This window comes from Brassica oleracea, chromosome C9 (assembly GCF_000695525.1).
Source record: "Brassica oleracea var. oleracea cultivar TO1000 chromosome C9, BOL, whole genome shotgun sequence".
NCBI lineage: Eukaryota > Viridiplantae > Streptophyta > Magnoliopsida > Brassicales > Brassicaceae > Brassica > Brassica oleracea.
In genome coordinates, this window is record NC_027756.1 from 40740157 (window position 1) to 40756876 (window position 16720).

A 16720-nucleotide genomic window follows, 5' to 3' on the forward strand; every position below is an offset into this window, starting at 1 on the left:
TCGGTACGGATGGCCAATGGGAAGAAATCGATGGTGACAACCGAACCAACTTGTCCTCCTACCATTCTTCAGTTGAAACGCATCGGTCGTTCCATTACAATATGGACAAGCTAATCTCCCATGTGTAGTCCATCCAGACAACATCCCATAGGCAGGAAAGTCACTTATGGTCCACAAAAGCATCGCTCGCATCGTAAAATTCATCTTCGTTGAGTAGTCATACGACCTCACCCCTGTTGACCACAAATTCTTCAACTCTTTTATCAGTGGTTGTAGAAAAACATCCAGGGACCTTTTTGGATGGTTCGGACCAGGTATTAATATGGTCAAGAATAGCAACTCATGTTGCATGCACATCTTCGGTGGCAGGTTGTATGGTGTAAGAAAGACTGGCCACAATGAATATTGTCTCCCTGACATTCCAAATGGACTAAATCCATCTGTGCATAATCCGAGATACACATTCCGGATATTGCTAGCGAAATCCGGATGTACTTTGTTAAAATGTTTCCAGGCTCTTGCATCTGATGGATGAACCATCTCACCATCCGTCTGAGTATGTTCGGCATGCCATCTCATACTCAGATTGATACAATCTTTTCAATCTGTCTGTAATTAGTAGGTACCACATCCTTTGGTACGGTACCCTATTACGTCCCCGTCCTTGCGGCTTGAATCGTGGCTTCTTGCAGAATCGACATTCTTCTAGCTTCTCATCATCTCCCCAATAAATCATGCAGTTGTCGATGCAAACATCTATCATCTCCGAAGGCAACCCAAGACTATAAACCAGTTTCTGAATCTCATAATAAGAATCAGGCATTTCATAAAAAAAAATTGCATCTATGTTAGATTCTTCATCTTCATCATGAGCTCCGAATGCATCAGCTACCATATCATGAACCCTATCATAATATACCATATGCTCCTCCTGATGGTAACTATGTTCATTATGTAAATGATGATCAACTGGTTCCTCCTAAAAATTGCTATTACTAGTACTAGCTTCATTCTGATCATAATTATAACCTTCTCCATGTTGAAACCAGATATAGTAATTTGGCACGAAACCTCTATTTATTAAATGCTTCCAAACATTTTCACGATTTGCCAATTTTGAATTATTGCATTTCCGACAAGGACAGAACATATTACCGCTTTCTTAGGCGAGCGGTCTGGAACCTGTTTGATGCATAAATGTCTCCATCCCAGCAAGGTATTCTTTCGTCACTCTCCCGTTAGCATCTCTATGCATATACATCCACCTCCGCAACTCGAAAATATTCCCGGAGCCCGGCATTTTTTTTCTTTCACGTTTTTTTTTCTTGTTGGTGTGTTTAAAATGATGTTCAAACGTCCATATTTATAGGTAATTTTCGAATCTGGTAGTTGTAATTTTTCTAGGAATTTACGCGAAATTTAGTTAGGTTGCCGAAAAAAACGTGTTACAACTACAAAGTTGGTGGATTCAAAATTTCCTCGCTAAGTAGACGTAAAATATTTCCTCGTAAAGTACACGCTACATTTACGCTGAGTTTACGAGGAAAGCGTATTTCCTCCTAAAAGCCACGTGACATTACATCGACTTTACGACGAAATGATTTCGTCGTTATTTTACGAGAAAATAACGTTGATTTTATATTTCCTCGTAAGTTCTTCTTAAATTTGACGTAAATTTACAAGGATTAGTTTTCCTCGTTAAGTTTCCTTGCTAAACTTGTGTTTTCTTGTAGTGTAAAAACAACATCTCTTTCACTTTCTCTCCATATTCATCCAAAAAACCCTAAGATTTTGATTCTAAATTTGTTATGGATCATAGAGCCATTGAAGCTTACGATTCTTGGTGGGTCACTTTTGTTTGAGATTCTGGGTGCTTGGAGAAGATTTTTGTATGCTAAACAAGTTATCTCACTGGTTGAAACTATGAAATTAGTTTTTTTTTTTCAGATCTGTTCGTCGAGACGACTTCCCGGTAAGTTGACTGTAGAGGTTAATTTTTCAATTGACTTTTAGATGTGTTTTTTAGACGGCTTACATGGAAGTCGTCCATCTTTGTTTGTTAAAAAAAAATCGAGACGACTTCCATGTAGGTCGACTTAGGGTTAATTTTGTATTTGACCGGATTGTGTCAGAAATTTGACTTTTCCTGGACGACTTATAGTAGAAAATTAAAAAATCAATATTTTGTTATACCTAGACGACTTCCATGTAAGTCGTCTTAGGTTAGTTTTGCAATTGAAAAATAAAACAAAAAATTATATTTTTCTAGACGACTTACACAGAAGTCGTCTGATGGATGACTTACACGAAAGTCGTCCAAGATTTTATTCCGAGATTCTGGTCAAACCTTGCTTATCGTGGACGACTTCCATGTAAGTCGTCTAGAAAAAAATAATATTTTTTGTTTTAATTTTTAATTGCATTTTTCAAAATAATATATATTAAAACCAAGAAATCATGAGTGGTACCACTAAGAGATACGATCGATAGGATTATACCTGCGGTGAAATCAAGTCGTTCTTCTTGTTGCTCATTTTTGCAGGATCTAGACTCCCTCGTCATCACACATAAAGCATAAATCATAAAAAAAAAAAAATACAGAACAAACAAACACGAAGGGGTTCAACAGTATTTCGCAAATTCAACAATCAATAAGAGGTTTTATTTCTAATATATAAACCTAATCAAAAATATAACAAAACATAAAGAAGATAGTCGGATTCTTGTATAAACAAAGAACTTTAAATTTCTCGAGAAACTAAAATTAAACACGAACAAACATGAAGAACTTCGCTGGAATCTCGCAAATTCAACAATCAGTAAGAGGTTCTGATCAAAAAAAGAGGTTCTCTCTAATAAAAAAAATATTAAATCTACAAAACACAAAAAGTTCACCGGAATTTTAGTAATCCCAAGAGGAGAAATCCCACCTCTATTTATACAGATCCTGGCACCGCCTCTAAGATCGAAAGGAAGCTTCGAATACACATCGTGATGGAGCGAATAAATAGCATTTATGAGGAAGCTATTAACCACACCATTTCAGGTCATCAGAAGAAGCGCAGAGGTCACCGGCCGGCCGATGCACATCGAGAAGAGACGAACTCTGTTTCTTCCGTTTCTTCGATGCAGGGTATTAGGATTAGAGGGATCTCCTTCTCGGGCCCAGACTCTTACCAATTAAACAGCCCAGTACACCATATATTACAAACGAAGCCCACAAAGATAGACGTCAAATGAAGTGTTGCGTTTTGGATGCAGGGACAGATGTCGTATCAGCAGAGCTCGAAATGATGAGCTGGAATCCTAGGTGGACACCCTGGGAGTGATTCAGGGGTCTTGTTTATATATAAAGATATGAATATTGCTTTAGGTTGGTTCAGGTTGGTTTGGTTCGTTTTTTTGTCCATCCTTAGGCCTTAGTAATAATAATAAGCCTTGTCTGATCCGGTTTAATTTAAGCCTGGTTCGAATCCGGTTTAGCCTTGCGCCAGTTACAAGGTTCGGTTCACACTGTAGCAAGGAGTATATATTACTTTAACAAATCAAATAAATTTCTTGTGATATACAATAAAATGAATAGAATTTTATAACAACAAAGACTTCCTTCAACTCTCTACTCTCTATGCAGCTAAGCACTCTTTTGGAAGACCTTGAGGAAATCTCTTCGTATCCGTGCAATAGTTGTAGATCATGTAGTTCTTCTGCACCCATCTCATCCTTTCTTGAGCCGTTGAATCAAGCTCCTGGGACAGCCACGAGCCACTGGTCCCCTGTCCCGAGCCATTAGGACAAGATGACTTGCCGTTTGACCAAACACAAGCTTCTTGGTTGAAGCCACGGTAAGAAGCAGTGAAAGGAGCTTTAGACCAATCGGTTTTGACCAAACCACCTCTAGTGGCCCAATCATCAGCGTTCCAGAGACTAGAATACATTCTCATTGGTTGGTTCTTGGGAAATAGAGTACCAACAGATTCCATGTTCTTGAATTCTCTAATGGGAGTTCCATCGACTGTGAAAATGATTCGTTGTGGGTTCCATAGAATGGTGTAAGTGTGGAAATCAGCTGTTGGGTCGAACCAGAGTTTGAACTGCTGTTCTTTGTCTCCTTTGCCTTGTGTGTAGACATTTGTGTGAAGTGTGTAAGGATCTCCACTTAGGTTCCCTAAGAACTCGAAGTCAATCTCGTCCCATGTTGTTCCGGGTGATTTCAACTGTAACGAAAAACTAATTTTAGTAACAAGAACTTCAAAATGTAACAAAAGAAAAAGAAACGTGGTTATGTAACTTACGTAGAGTGTTGTGACTGTTCCTGCGGAGTTACCAGGGACGAGTTTCATCTGCATGTCGATTTTACCGAACAAGTACTCATTCTTGGATTGGAATCCAGAGCCAGAGGATTTGTCTAGAGACAAAGTGAGAAGCTCTCCATTGTTTGTGATCTGTCCACGTCCATCTCCCCAAGTGATCTCAACGTCTCTATGGAAATTAGCTGAAACAGAGGAGATGACTATAAGAGAGAGAAACAAAGGAAGGAAGTAACTGTGTGCCATTTTGAGAGATTTATGGGTTTTCTTATTTGATCTTGTGACTTGTGTTGCGTTTGTTTTGTGGTTTTGAAGGTTTATGGAATAGTCTATTTATACTAGTAGTAGTAATAGTAGACTAATACTCCAGCAAAGGTTTAATAAGAGGAAGGTTCGTATGGTGAAAGAGGTAGCCGCGGTTTGTGAGGCAACAGCTGGAGATTGGGCCATCTTTGTAGTAAAAGCTGTATTCAATTGGCTTTGGAGTTCACGCGGTTTTTTAAATAACGTTTTTAATTAAAAACATGTTTGATATTATTTGTTTTTGCTTTCAAATTAAATTGGATCTTTACAATCAAAAAGCTGCATTTGGGAGTTGGATACTTTTTTTTACCACCGGCTTAGACCGACATTGACAGAGAAAAAGGTTTTCTCTAATAGAACCAAGAGATTCTGTTATAACAAAAGATAGAAAGTAAAAAGATGTTTAAGAAAATTAATTAGAATATGATAATCTATGAGTTTTATTTTTTCTATATTTCAGTTATCTTGGTTCTGTTATTCTTATTCCTGACTATTATTATGATATATGCAAATTTAAAATTTAGTTAAGGTGAGTATTTATTCCCATCGCCACATAACAAATGTAACCACATCGTGGTGGCCTAGTGGTTTATGTGGCCTAGTGGTTTTCAGTAGAGGAGAAGTTGCCCTGTTGGTCCAGGCCAGGGATCGACTCCCCTCCAGTGCAAAATTATTAGTTCCACATGTGGTCATGCGGATATGGGCCCATGCTTACGGCTCATTTGAATATCTAGGAGAGGATCCATCCGTGGGTTGCACCTCCCATTCGGGGATTAGGTCTGTGTCTTTAATAGATCCGGGTTTAACCTTTTTTTTTCAAAAAAAAATCAAATGTAGAGTGGTTAAGAAAATAGGATAAGGATCCATATTGTATTTGTTTTCTAAATAAATTGATCGATTCAAAATTTAAAGCAGGGGGAACAAGAGAGATTGCCACGTTGAAGGAATAAGATAGTTGTTGGGTAAATCATCACTATGACCGACTCAAATATTTTGATTTTGTGGTGGAGACAGCTAAGACACTCAAGTTGATGGCGGTCGTGGTCCCGAAGTTTCGTAATACAAATTGCTAGATCCTCAGCGCAGTCCGAACTCTTGCGCAAACTCTAGAAATCTAAATTCGATCAAAACCGTGTGCAGAATACACGAAAAGAACGTGTGATGGTCATGGTCCAGAAGTTTCTTAGTCATGATTTTTCAGATGTATATGATATAACTCATTTGCATATTTTGGGTTTAGAATTCTTTATTTGTTGTATAAAATATAAATTGAAATTTACATGTATAATTTTTCAAATGATTAAAATTCCTCATAACATCATATACTTTTACTTACTTGTTTCACTTTTAGTGGGCCTAATTAGCCAACCGTCGTTTGGACGTGGAGTTACCGGTTTGGTTTGCAGAGTATATATGAATCTATTTTAAATTGCCGACAAAAAAAAATCAAGAAAGCATGCTTAAAATAATAGAGCCTATTTAAACCAAGACTTTTTCTGAAGATTAACCTTGCACTCAAAGGTTAGTCTTGATTCTCTAGACTCTGGTTGACTTGCTCTCAAATGTTTTATTTAAGTCTTTGACTCTCTTATTGGTATGCGAATGTTTGGGTTCACATATTGTTTGCTAGATGCTAGAGCTTTGCTTGAGCTTCCTATTAAAATGGTAGACTCAATATTAGACATGGATATATCTTTCCCACTTATGGTTCGACAGTTTTGTTATCTATTACAGATTCAAAAACTGAAAATGAATTTGACAGGTTTCCATTTAAAGACAGAAAATAAACCCCAACCGTTATAAACGCACGGATAATGATGGAAAATCTTTGAATCTCCCGTGGAAATTATGCTCTCACTCACTCAGAGGTCAGAACTGTCAACTCTAATGGTAAAGAATTATGTCCCATGGTAGATATGTCAAGCTCTTTTGATAAAAAAAAGATATATCAATTGTCAAGTTCAAATCAAATCAATAATGAAAAATGGATTTAGCAATCGGTTCTCATCTCTAATCCAAAAAAATTATGGGTTTTGATCCGAAATTTCTTACAATAAAAAAACACTATGCTTTCATCTAGACATTTCAAATGTGTCGAACCAAGAACTTTCTTTATTGTCCTTCCATATGTTGCTATATTTTCTCACAAGACAAACACACTATAATTGATATTTTCTTATTGTCTAACATAAATATAATATTTAATCACCATGGTTATAAAATACAATATACTAGTGACAAAAATATTCAACAAAATGTATATTATCCTTTATATATTAATCGAGAATCATTATAACATACGAATGATGTCATATGTCATTACTACGATAATTCTTAAAATAATTAGAGAAATAAGTTATTCCATCTAAATATATTATATTTTTCATTAAAAATAAACATAAATTAATTAGTAATTTACAAAAAAAAATATTTGTTTCTTAAATAAAAGGTACAAAATTATCTAATGTGATTAAATATACATGAAATTAGTGATTTTGAATAATAAAAAAATTGATAACAATTTGTGTGCGATCTATCAATTTCGTTTAATTTAGTTATAAAATTTTAACTTTGTTGTATATGTTATACTTTGGATTTTTTTAAAAAAATTACTAAAATTAATAAAACTATTAAAAGTCTTACATTAAAAATTTTGTGCTCAGTGGTTTTAATATTTTGATATAACAAGATACAAATGATCATAAAACAATTTGAGTAAGAAATTTGATTTAATAGATATTCAAATTAAAAATATGTATCTATTTTAGTATAGTTTAAATTAATATATAGGCCATATAAAATACTTTATTATTATTATTATTATTATTATTATTATAATTTCAAAAATTTTAAAATATGTATCATATTTGAATTTATAAAAATTATAAAATTTTATAATTTAGTTTGATCGAATCATTAACATATATTTTACATATCTTTTGTTATTATTTTAAAGTAATAATAAAAATTATATACTTAACAAATATTTTATTAAATATTTTACTCCTTGAGAAATGCATATTATCTGTTCTATTTAAACTGAAGTACAAAACATTACTTTCCTAATTTTTAATGAATTCTTAAATCTTTTTCATTTCTTTTTAAACTAATTTTAACCACTTCATTTATTGTCTTTTCTAAATAATTTGACAACTTTTATTACATAAATGTAAAATAGAATATGTCTATTTTAAGTGTTTTATTACATTTTTTTACATTCAATTTTTAACTCTTCATAACTACTTCATTAATTATCTTTATAGTGATAATTCTAGATCATTTATTTTATGTGTTAACCATAGTAATTATACATATTTGAATACAATTGCTCCATTCGTCACAAGAATTCTATCTGGCTAACACATAATTTTTATTTGTTTACATATATGCATGAGTATTTACTACTCCCTCCGTTTCTAAATAAGTGTCACTTTGACATTTTTCACACAGATTAAGAAAATGACCGAAATATATGTAAGTTGTTATTAATTATACTTTTCTGACCAATACTATTTGAGATAAATAAAATTATTTATAAAATCAATGCAGTTTTCAATTAATTTTCAGCTGAAAGTAAATATAATTTGCATTGGAATTGTAAAGTGACACATTTTTTGTAACAAGAAAAAAAGGTTAAATGGCATTTATTATGAAACAAAGGGAGTATTGTTTAGGTATCCGTTTGGGTACGAATCGGTTCTTTCAAGTATCATGATATTTTAGTTTTGTAATTAGGCTATGTTTGAATATTATAAATTTATGGGCGGAGTCGAGTCAGGTCCTTTTGGATTCGGATGAGTTCGGTTATGATGTGTAGAAACCTAAAAAAATTCAAATAACCTATATATTTAAAAATATCTTTAAACAATTTATAAAACAGCAAAACATAACACGAAAGAGCGTGCGGGTCAAGCTCTAATTATTACTATTAAAACTAAAATACAAAACAATACTTACCTATTTTAAGTGATTTCTTACATCTTTTTAATTCCTTTTTATTTTTCTTTTAACTATTTCATTTATTGTCTTTTCCAAATGATTCAACATCATTTATTACCGAAGTACAAAACAGAACTTACCTATTTTAATTGTTTTATTATATTTTTTACATTTTTTTCATTATTCCAAACTACTTCATTAAATGTATTTAACATAATAATTTGATGTCGTTTATTTTACGTGTTAACCGTAATAATTTCACATATTTGAATGAAGTTGATCCAATAGGGACAAGAATTCAAACCAGTTAACAATTTTTTTGTTGTTTACATAATTATTTAGACATAGACATTCATGTACACGTTCGGATACATATCGGTTTTCTCAAGTATCGACTTTTTAGATTTTAAATTAAATTTCATTTGGGTATTATAAATTTATTCAGATTCTACATAGTTCAAACTAAAAATATCGAAATAATCTATGTTTAGAAATGTCTTAACCATCCGTACCGATGCGCACATCATGCTCTAGTGTAGATTAAAACATAAGCCTAATTATGCAAATGAAGAGGGCACAAAGTAAGGCAGACAATAAGTTAAAAAGATATTGTAATAGAATATATTACTTTAACAAATAAGTACACTACAAACAAATCAATAGAATTTTTAATAACAAAAAGAAAAAGTAGAATTTTGTTCCTTTCTCAACTCTTCACTCTCTATGCAGCTAAGCACTCTTTAGGAAGACCTTGAGGGAATCTCTTCGTATCCGTGCAATAGTTGTAGATCATGTAGTTCTTCTGTACCCATCTCATCCTTTCTTGAGCCGTTGAGTCAAGCTCCTGCGACAGCCACGAACCAGTGGTCCCCTGTCCCGAGCCATTAGGACAAGATGACTTGCCGTTTGACCAAACACAAGCTTCTTGGTTGAAGCCACGGTAAGAAGCAGTGAAAGGAGCTTTAGACCAATCGGTTTTGACCAAACCACCTCTAGTGGCCCAATCATCAGCGTTCCAGAGACTAGAATACATTCTCATTGGTTGGTTCTTGGGAAATAGAGTACCAACAGATTCCATGTTCTTGAATTCTCTAATGGGAGTTCCATCGACTGTGAAAATGATTCGTTGTGGGTTCCATAGAATGGTGTAAGTGTGGAAATCAGCTGTTGGGTCGAACCAGAGTTTGAACTGCTGTTCTTTGTCTCCTTTGCCTTGTGTGTAGACATTTGTGTGAAGTGTGTAAGGATCTCCACTTAGGTTCCCTAAGAACTCGAAGTCAATCTCGTCCCATGTTGTTCCGGGTGATTTCAACTGTAACGAAAAACTAATTTTAGTAACAAGAACTTCAAAATGTAACAAAAGAAAAAGAAACGTGGTTATGTAACTTACGTAGAGTGTTGTGACTGTTCCTGCGGAGTTACCAGGGACGAGTTTCATCTGCATGTCGATTTTACCGAACAAGTACTCATTCTTGGATTGGAATCCAGAGCCAGAGGATTTGTCTAGAGACAAAGTGAGAAGCTCTCCATTGTTCTTGATCTGTCCACGACCATCTCCCCATGTGATCTCAACGTCTCTTTGGAAGTTAGCTGAGACAGAAGAGATGAAGGTAAGAGAAAGAAACAGAGGAAGGAAGTAACTATTTGCCATTTTGAGAGATTTATCTATGTTTCTTGTGTTCTTGTATTACGTTTTTAGAATGTGATGTTTGAGGGTTTATGGATGGATGTATATATAGTAGTAGTAAAGCTTTGAGATTTGAGAGGAGGTTCGAAAGAGGAAGGTTCATATGGTGAAAGACGAAGCCGTGTTTAAGGCAACAGCTGGGGTTGGGCCATCTTTGTAGTAAAAGCTGTGTTTAAAATTGGCTTTGGAGCTCACGCGGTTTTTTAAATAATGTTTCTTTTTATTATCTGATAATAAATTTTACATTTAAGGTTTTTTTTGTGTCAGATTATTTTATTGGATTTGGGAGTTTTGCTATAAAAAGAGAAGTTCAATACGTTACCACCGGCTTGGACCGACTTTGATAGGCAAAGAGTTTTCCTCTAATAGAACCAAGAGATTCTGTTAATCCAAAAGAAATAACAATATGTTTGTTTTAAGAAAGTTCATTAGAATGCTGACAAAAAAAAAACGTAACTAGGATAAGGTAGATTTATGAGTTCTAGGTTTTAATTGGTGATTGTAAATATCTTTTTTTTTTACCAATTACACAACCATGGTTCATAAAATCATGACTATCTTGATTTTGTTACATGTAGTATTTTGGGGTAGGAATATATATAACTTACTGTAGACGAAATTAAAACTTATTTAATTTGCGTATTTATTTTCAATGCCACAACAAATTTAGAGTAGTTTTAAGAAAATATGAAGATCGAACTATATTTAAAGTTTTTATTTTTAAATTAAAATTTAAAGCAGGATGAAGAAGAGAGGACACGTTGAAGGGATAAGGTAGTTGTTGGATAAAATTATTAATTAGTGACATAGTCAGTCAGGCACAGCTAAGCAGACACTCAAGTTGATGTAGCGGCCGTGGTCTGGAAGTTTCTTGGTCCAAGACTCCTAGTGGCTAAATTAGATCAAATGTCTGTTCCTGTGAACGAAATTAGATCAAATCCACTTCCCAAAATCCAAATAAATCTAAACTATATATTTAGTCATCAAATGTGTTAATTATTACCATTAAAACTCCTGGTCAGATAGTTGAAAATTCCCAGAACACAACCAACTAATAATCAAGCAAGAATCATAGAAACATAACACTGGTCTTTAGTGGAACACAAGTCTACTTGAGTATCAAAAAAAGAAGGAAAAAGGACAAGATTCTACTTGTTAAGACTGCAAAATCAGTTCTTAAGAATGCTACTGTCTAAATGAGTCGATCAAACATATTAGAAGTCTCCTGCTTCATAAACACAACACATCCACTGAATCTATCTGTACACTCCTTTTATACAATACCTGTGTCACTTCACCTCCATTCGCTCTGCTGCTGCCTCGTGGCCTTCAAGATTCCGTTTCCAGTTGGTAAACACTGTTTTGAGTCAGTAGTGTTGTTACCATCATCATGAAGGTATGATACGATCATGATGAAGAAGGACCAGACTATTCTTCGTCATCATCATCCAGCTCTACAATCTGTGCACGCCTCTCAGCAGCTTTCCTCCTGATGAAGAAACCCCATCTCATTGCTGCCTTTATCTTAAGCCACCCAACAACAGCTCTGCCTGATCGACCACGGTCTTCATCATAACCCTGCATAGGCGTGTGTAGAAACGACGGGAAAGTATACCCATCTTCCTGCAAATGTGTAGCAGAGCCATTACCTCCTCCCCCTCCTCCTCCCATGCTGAATAGGCGGAGGAACTGTTGCATGTCCTCGTTCTCCAGCATTTCGTGGCTTCTCAGACGGATCTCTTCCTCTGAGAAGAACTCTTCCGCTCCTCTCTCACGGTGGTTCGACCAGTCTTCAAAAGGATTGAGATTTGCCTGTTGGACTGAAGAAGAGTTGATGTTTTGGTATCCACTCGTGGATGCCTGTGGAGGACCGAGAGCAAGCATACCGTTCATGTTTTGATTGTTCATGGAGCTTTGACCTTGATGTAGATTTCCCATGAGCTGATCCTGAGTTGTTGCGCCGGAAGCAACCTCAAATTGTGCTCTCGGGTTGGAGACTACAAGCTGAGGATTCAGAGGATACCTTGTCGCCATAGTTTGATCATACCCTGCAGTATGTGGCAGAATTGTACAAACTTGTAAGGTTCAGTAACTTATACAATAATAGACTTTTTCAAGGGAGTCACTGCAATCCACAAACCTCCAATAGCAAAATCAGAAAGCACTGGAGGTTGATTAGCCGGCACTGAGGATGAATGCCCTGCCATCTGCATTGGATGGTTAATGGCAGCAGTTGAGTAATTAGCCTCATCAGCTTGAGTAATACCCGATCTCTGAGGCTGCTTCATGTCTATGAGAGATTTTCCATCATACTCTATGACTAAGTTCCAGTTGTCATATGCTTTCTTCACCAGCCCATCAACATATACCTTCAGAACACAAAAGTGAAAAACAGAATCAAAATTTGTCATATATCTCTTCCTTCAGTGGCTTCGAAAGAATGCGAAAGAATGCAGTTCAAACACAGCTAATTAACTTTGAAACAATACAGAAGATAGTTGTGAATCATAGCTTAACTAGACCATAAGTTGCAGTTTAAATAAAGGGTTTTATAAGTTAAGGAACATGCAGCAAACCTTTTGGCTTTCAGTAAGAGAATCAGCAGAGTAGTATTGGTCTCCGGAAATGAGACCACTTAGCTCATAGATATTATTGAACACAACGCCGACATTCCTCGAATCCTCAGCATAGTAGATATAAAGCTTACCGCTCAGGACACACGTCTTGGCGTGCTCTACTAGTGCATCCCACATTTTGTTTGACATTCCACTTCCGAGAATCTAGATCAACATGAAAGAACCATGGCGTCAATAACTTTAACGAACAGTGTCTTTCACGAGCTAAAAGAACTCGACATAAAAATTACTTACAGTACGTAATCTTGCAGAATCTCTGACCATTGTTCTCAGAAAGTCTTCTACAGTGAATATTCCTGCAGCATTAAGCTTCTTATGGAATGCACCATCCTTACCAATCTTCTCGAGTCTCCACACATCATCATTCAGAGCAGGTGGATAATGCTTCTTGTACACTGCACATAAACAAAATGTGCATCAAGCTAAAAGAAGTAAACACCATATGGTACACTGATAAAAAGATAAAAGTAGAATCTTTTAAGACCATACATTCTCCCCTGTGATCTTTAACAATGAAAGCTTCAGTCTTTGCCTCACGTATGCGCATGCCATCACAACACCCAGAAGCAACCCTCAAACCAAGCCTGAACTTCCTACTCCGAATCCAACTCGAGTTATCGGTGAAAACCAGCTCGCCCAAAGTTCCAACCCCTTCCTTGAGAGTAACATACAAATCTCCAGTCAGCAACGGCCTCTTCCCTTGACGCTCTTTCACGACATGGCTTTCAAATTCTTCCTGTGTCCAGCCTTCATCATCTTCATTGTTGAAGTCACCCTCAAGCACAACAACCTCAAGCTTTGCAGAAGCCTCTGGACCATATACCACGGCGCGCCCAGTGTTGGCATCAATCAAGACGACATGGATTGCAGCACCCTGCTCTCCTTCAACTCTTCCTCCTGTGAATAAGGGGAGAGATAACCTAGACCTGAACTGTAACCGTAAGTTCCGGCCATCGGGACCTTCAATTCGCTTTGGAGAAGACCCAGACCCAGACCCAGACCCAGAACTGCAAAGTAATTAAAAACCTCAGTTCAGTTTTACTTTTACATTAACGTTGAAAGAGAATGTTACTAAAGATACAATGATGAGCAGTTTTCGATTTAACCTTCCAGTAAGCCTAGCAGGGCCTAATTTGGCCAAAGCACGTTCGACTTCCTCACTGACCTGCTCAAAAAGAATCCTACATTAACGCTTTTAACAAAGAATAGGTCATTTCTAAGCACCGGACATAAAGCTTTAAACAAAGAATCCCCATTTCTAAGGCTCTGAAAGTGTTAATACAGATCAATAGTATTGAGGTGAGAAGAGTTACGCAAAGTGCACACACGTAAAAGCAGAGTAAGTGATCCCCAGAAGAGGAAGAGATCTTACAACTCGGCGGAGAATAGGTTCCAAAGAAGAGCAAAGCTTCTGCAAACTGTCTACTTTCAGAGCCTCTACAATCACACTGCCACAACAGTAAAAAAAATACACAAAGTTAGAAACTTTTTGAAGTCTGGAAGAAATTACGGGAAGTAAAGGAGGAGAAAGTACCTAGCAAGAGCAGGACGTTTTCTTTCAGGGTGATCACCATCATCACCGTTGTTACCATCCAAACTCCTTTTATTTCTATTCATGTTGTGATTACCTCTATTCTATTCTATTCTACTTGTTCATTTCTCCACACACACCCTAACTTCCTTCCTAGATCTGCAAAATCGCATAAACCAACCACACCATTACAATATTGAAAGTCTATTAAATCAAAACACCCTCCGCTAATAAACTCATCTCCGCACGTCTGAGATCAGAGAAGACTTTCCCCTACACTCTCTCTCTCTGACTAAACTGAAGAGACGAAGATAGACAAGTGAAGAAGGAAGTACCTGTTGATCGAGACGGCCAAATCAGAGAGTATCTCTCCGATTTATAACCGCCGGCGTCGAATAGTAGTGAACGACGGAAGGAAGTGTTTTAGTCTCCTCGTTTTGGTCTTCTCTCTCGATCGATGAGGAGAGGATGATTTGGGATTCTTTTTGGGGTTAATCTCTGTCTAAGTCAACTATGGCGGCGACTCATTGGAGCTTTGGCACTGGCCTCTACTGGGCTTTAATCCGGTGCGGTAAGGTCTACCTGGCCCCTATCATTGTCATTTGTCGTTTTCAATTAAAACAAAAACGTTGTCTAATTTGATCGCAGCCGCAGAGATTCCATTTACGGCCTTTAAGGTTACTAGTGGCTTTCCGGCGCTATTCTATGTTTTATTTTTAAATGAATTTACAATTTGTTTTATGGTTTTAATAAAGAAAATATGTTAAAAATGTGAAGATAAAAATATGTCAAAAATAGAATGGTATTTTTTTCCAATTTTTTGATAGTGGTTATATTGACCGTAGTGTAGTAGTACTTTGTTTTGAAGTTGTTTAGGTCAAAGTGGAATAACATAAGTGCATTCCTAAAATTTTATAAAGTGAAATAACATAAGTGTATTCCTAAATTTAATTTCATGGTATTTTAGCATAAAATATTTATTGAAGATATTTAGTAAGGTTATATGGTATTTAGCGTAAGATATTTAAAACTGCCGGTGTTTTGATACATCATGAATACCTGATTTAAAGCTCGAGTTGATAACATATTATAAATATATGGAAACTTGATCGTCTAAATATTTAGATATTATTTCAAACGGTATAAATATTTAGGGGAAGTTTTGTTTTAAATGTTCAGTAAATTACTAAATATTTTTGTGGCCAAAAATTAAATATTTTATGGATACTCCTTTTTAAATATAATAAATCGACATAATTTCTTTAAATATTCTTGAATCTTGTTAGTAGAGCGGTACAGTGTAAATAAGACACCACCAAGATGATCGACCGTCGGTAGGATGAGGAGGGGTCGACGGCTTTTCCTTGCAAGCAGATTTATGACTGAGTCATGATGGAGAAACACAGGCGATACCAATCTCTTGTTGGTTGTGTTCAACAAATGCAAACCAGTTTAGAAGAAAAACAAATTGATAGGAGAGTATGCGATAGAAATAATACTTACATAACGTTAGGAAAAACTTTGGTAGATTTGAGCGATAAGAGTATATGCTTCTCCACATCGAAAGAACAAAAGTATTGTATCTACAAAGAACAGAGTCAAAGAGCTAATATAATGCAACATAAAACAAAACTTTCATGTTCCAACAATAGGTTTTCACAGTAATTAGAGCAATTCAACTCTTACCAGTCCAAAGAACAAATACATGAAATCAGAAAAGCATATCTTCATGAAATATCCAGTGGGAATCTGAAATGGAGCATTAAGAACAGAAGGGCGTACACAAACATCATCGCATCGTTTACGGGATGGTGTAGAGAGACTGAAAAACCAAATAGAACGCTCCAGAATTACAAATTTAATGTCCCCACCAAAGGTTCTTACAGTGATTACCAATCCAAAAACAAATATATGAAATCAAGCACGTATAAGGATCATTGAGAACTGAAAGAGAAAATCAAGAACATATGGACGTACACACACATCATTGCATCATTTTTAATCACACAGCAGAGTATTTACATAATCCAAAAAAAAAAAATTCAGATCCAACTTTAGTATCAGCAAGTGGAATACACACAAAAGAAAAGAAATAACTAACCCCATTTACGGAGCTGAATAGTAAGCTCGATGAAGAGCTCGTACATCTGAAAAATATCAGCAGCATTTCCATGTGAATATAGAAGTGTTGTGACGGCCATAGGGTACCTGATGTACATAGAAACGTTGGTGCCTCAACGCTTGAGCAAAAGCTCCGTTGCAGATTATCTTATAAGTGAATATATTCGACGGAAGAGCGCAAACTTCGCCGCCTCGA

At 35.8% G+C, this 16720-nt stretch overlaps 3 protein-coding genes across 4 annotated transcripts; all 3 read right to left on the reverse strand.

Annotated features, from left to right (window-relative positions):
- Positions 1-3507: 3507 nt before the first annotated feature.
- On the reverse strand, positions 3508-10280 carry LOC106318387 (xyloglucan endotransglucosylase/hydrolase protein 22-like). 2 transcript variants are annotated; one of them, XM_013756340.1, is made up of 3 exons: positions 10211-10280; positions 4293-4563; positions 3508-4214 (listed from the first exon to the last, which is right to left on the reverse strand). In XM_013756340.1, exons 2-3 carry the CDS (start codon positions 4551-4553, stop codon positions 3624-3626), a joined length of 852 nt encoding a protein of 283 aa, XP_013611794.1. In that variant the 5' UTR covers positions 4554-4563; positions 10211-10280; the 3' UTR covers positions 3508-3623. The 2 variants fall into 2 exon arrangements, with proteins under 2 accessions (XP_013611794.1, XP_013611793.1); XM_013756339.1 differs by lacking the exon at positions 10211-10280 and having other exon boundaries at positions 4293-4622.
- On the reverse strand, positions 9132-10260 carry LOC106318388 (xyloglucan endotransglucosylase/hydrolase protein 22). The gene is made up of 2 exons (XM_013756341.1): positions 9940-10260; positions 9132-9861 (listed from the first exon to the last, which is right to left on the reverse strand). The coding sequence occupies exons 1-2, from the start codon at positions 10198-10200 to the stop codon at positions 9271-9273; spliced, it is 852 nt and encodes a 283-aa protein (XP_013611795.1). The 5' UTR covers positions 10201-10260; the 3' UTR covers positions 9132-9270.
- Positions 10281-11259: 979 nt separating the features above from the next.
- On the reverse strand, positions 11260-14929 carry LOC106318547 (calmodulin-binding protein 60 B-like). Its single transcript, XM_013756569.1, has 9 exons — positions 14739-14929; positions 14407-14562; positions 14245-14320; positions 13979-14037; positions 13362-13879; positions 13107-13267; positions 12813-13016; positions 12377-12605; positions 11260-12284 (listed from the first exon to the last, which is right to left on the reverse strand). The coding sequence occupies exons 2-9, from the start codon at positions 14487-14489 to the stop codon at positions 11665-11667; spliced, it is 1950 nt and encodes a 649-aa protein (XP_013612023.1). The 5' UTR covers positions 14490-14562; positions 14739-14929; the 3' UTR covers positions 11260-11664.
- Between the last annotated feature and the right edge of the window lie 1791 nt (positions 14930-16720).

Excerpts from the sequence above, each read along its gene's own strand:
- LOC106318387 (XM_013756340.1), bottom strand. The coding sequence starts at position 4,553 with ATGGCACACAGTTACTTCCTTCCTTTGTTTCTCTCTCTTATAGTCATC. Across the intron at positions 4,215-4,292 it reads GAACAGTCACAACACTCTAC|TTGAAATCACCCGGAACAAC; the intron begins GTAAGTTACATA and ends TTTTCGTTACAG.
- LOC106318388 (XM_013756341.1), bottom strand. The coding sequence starts at position 10,200 with ATGGCAAATAGTTACTTCCTTCCTCTGTTTCTTTCTCTTACCTTCATC. Across the intron at positions 9,862-9,939 it reads GAACAGTCACAACACTCTAC|TTGAAATCACCCGGAACAAC; the intron begins GTAAGTTACATA and ends TTTTCGTTACAG.
- LOC106318547 (XM_013756569.1), bottom strand. The coding sequence starts at position 14,489 with ATGAATAGAAATAAAAGGAGTTTGGATGGTAACAACGGTGATGATGGT. Across the intron at positions 14,038-14,244 it reads AACCTATTCTCCGCCGAGTT|GTCAGTGAGGAAGTCGAACG; the intron begins GTAAGATCTCTT and ends CTTTTTGAGCAG. Across the intron at positions 13,268-13,361 it reads TAAAGATCACAGGGGAGAAT|TGTACAAGAAGCATTATCCA; the intron begins GTATGGTCTTAA and ends GTTTATGTGCAG.